Raw genomic sequence first — 2,837 nt, forward strand, 5'->3', positions numbered from 1 at the left:
TTTTTTATATCTAATACTGTAGTACTTCAAAAATCCTCAATACAACTAGAAATACTCTAGAGGTTAATGTCATCAGCAAACTTTACTAATTATGCTCCTATCAATATCAGTGATGTAAATAAGAAACAGCAAAGGCCTTAGTATTGATCCCTGAGGCATTCCACTAATAACAAGGGACCAGTTTGACTGGATTTTATTAATAACAACCTTTTGCTTTCTCACATCCGATCACCTTACAACCCAGTTGATTATTCTTTCCCTGACACTAAAAAATGTAATATGTCTAGCTATTGATTTGTGTGGCACCTTATTAAAAGCTTTCCTAAAATCTAAGTACACCCAGTTCACGCTCTTTTCATTGTCCAGATGACAAGTGGCATCTTCAACAAACAAGTTACAGATAATGAGATAAGATTTTCTTTTAGTGAATAGAAGTTGGCTTTTTCGTGAATTCATATTTCCCTAAATGATTTTTCTAAGGTTCCTGTATCAGTCTCTAGAATTTATCCTACTACAGAAGTAAGACTGACCGGCTTGTAATTTCCATAAGCGATGAATACACTCATAAAACTGTGTTTTTATTATTATTATTTATCATCAGTCAATACACGATGAAGATGAAAAATGAATACTCCGGTGCAACAAAAATGAATACTCCGGTGCAACAGAGTGCTTATTTATTAAAATTATCAGTTAACAATCGGTAAAGATGAACACAGTGCTTTTTATCAAACTCACCCAGCAATACTTGATAAAAAAAAAGATTATGAATTCTGTGATAAAATACAAAGCGAAAACTGTTCCTTACTTTTCAATTCATGGGCAAGTTTTCCTAAAAAGCTACACTTCACAAGAATGTTATAATGATCATTTTATACTGACAATCTCAAAAAAGGAAATTTGAAATTCATTTCCACGAAAAGGAGCTGAAGGCTGCTTAGAGTAATCACCTGTTTTAACCAATCGCACCACTATACAGTAGTATGTTGTCTGTGAGTCAGTCAGTAGACACTAAAATGTTTAATTAAGTTTAATTAAGTGTGCATGTTACAGAACAAGGGTTGTAATATGGAGTTTCTCTATAGTGTAAGAATATCTTAAGGAGATAGATGTTTAAAGTTTTGAAATTAAAGAGTGTTCAAGAAAGAAAAAAATTAATAGGCTCGGCATGGCCAGGTGGCTAGGGCGCTCGACTCGCAATCTGAGGGTCGCGGATTCGAATCCCCGTCACACCAAACATGCTCGCCCTTTCACCCGTGGGGGCTTTATAATATTACGGTCAATCCCACTATTCGTTGGTAAACGAGTATCCCAAGAGTTAGCGGTGGGTGGTGATGACTAGCTGCCTATTCTTGCACTGCTAAGTTAAGGACGGCTAGCGCAGATAGCCCTCGTGTAGCTTTGCTCGAAATTAAAACAAACAAACAGACACTAAAATGACGTTACATAAGGGATGCTTAACGTTGCAGTTTGTACTGTAGAGACATCAGTAAAACGTGCGCATGCCATGAATTGCGAGAAACATTTTACACCCTGTAAGCTACAACATAGCATAGCATATGAACTTCAAAAGCAAGATATACAAATTGTTGTTACTCTTAATTTTGGTTTTATTTACTATCGAAACAGAACACTTTCGGGGACCCTGCGCAAGTACATCTAGTATATTAACCGATTTATAAGTAATATTTAAACTATTTCACACGTTATATAGAACCTAGCTTTCTATGTTTTTCATTGAAACGTGTGTTCGTTACAATCTACGTATATATCTACGTTTGTTTGTATCGTTAACAGGTACAAAGGCTTCTTAAAGGACTGCCCTGACGGACTCCTTACTGAACAGGTTTGTATCGCAGTTAAGTAATCTTCATGGGATTTACACGTCTTGTCCAATATGCCACACCAGTGGTTCTCAGCTCTTAACCTTTTCGGAACTAAGTATCGTTTTCTTGCCTATAACTTGTTTTTAAGTATCATCTCTTGAACAAAACCAGACATCAGTATTAGCATGATTGATGCAGTATTGTGTGCGAGGCCATTTCGTTTTGCGAGGGCAGGGGGATAACGTCGCCATCAAATTTAACCACTAGTGGTCAATTTTATTTCTTAAAGGAGTTTCATGGAATGTTGCGTGGGATATTAAGACATTATTTTCAAAAAATAGTAAATAATTATCGTACGCCATCCAAAACAGAACATGCTAGCGCATCACAGACTGAGAACCACTGTTTTGAAACACCTGTTTTGTTCTATTGCTTTTTTGTTTTTAAACACCTGTTCTCTTCTATTGTTTTTACGTTTTTAAACACCTGTTTTGTTCTATTGCTTTTATGTTTTTAAACACGTTTTGTTCTATTGTTTTATGTTTTATACACCTGTTTTATTCTATTGTTTTTATGTTTTTAAACATCTGTTTTTGTTCTATTGTTTTACGTTTTTAAACCCCTGTTTTGTTCTATTGCTTTTATGTTTTTAAACACCTGCTTTGTTCTATTGCTTTTATTTTTTAAACACATGTTTTGTTCTATTGCTTTTATGTTTTTAAACACCTGCTTTGTTCTATTGCTTTTATGGTTTTAAACACCTATTCTCCTCTATTGCTTTTATGTTTTTAAACACCTGCTTTGTTCTATTGCTTTTATGTTTTTAAACACGTTTTGTTCTATTGTTTTATGTTTTATACACCTGTTTTATTCTATTGCTTTTAAGTTTTTAAACATCTGTTTTGTTCTATTGTTTTACGTTTTAAACACCTGTTTTGTTCTATTGCTTTTATGTTTTTAAACACGTTTTGTTCTATTGTTTTATGTTTTATACACCTGTTTTATTCTATT

At 33.9% G+C, this 2,837-nt stretch overlaps 1 protein-coding gene across 1 annotated transcript in view; it reads left to right on the forward strand.

Moving 5' to 3' along the window:
• The window catches only part of LOC106466761 (frequenin-1-like), a 67,370-nt gene that overhangs the window by 46,409 nt on the left and 18,124 nt on the right, over window positions 1-2,837 (forward strand). Inside the window, exon 3 of the mRNA XM_022394846.1 lies at window positions 1,798-1,846. Coding sequence (XP_022250554.1) covers window positions 1,798-1,846 — 49 coding nt within the window. The remainder of the gene's footprint in view (window positions 1-1,797; window positions 1,847-2,837) is intronic.

This window comes from Limulus polyphemus, unplaced genomic scaffold (genome assembly GCF_000517525.1).
Source record: "Limulus polyphemus unplaced genomic scaffold, Limulus_polyphemus-2.1.2 Scaffold2375, whole genome shotgun sequence".
Lineage (NCBI taxonomy): Eukaryota > Metazoa > Arthropoda > Merostomata > Xiphosura > Limulidae > Limulus > Limulus polyphemus.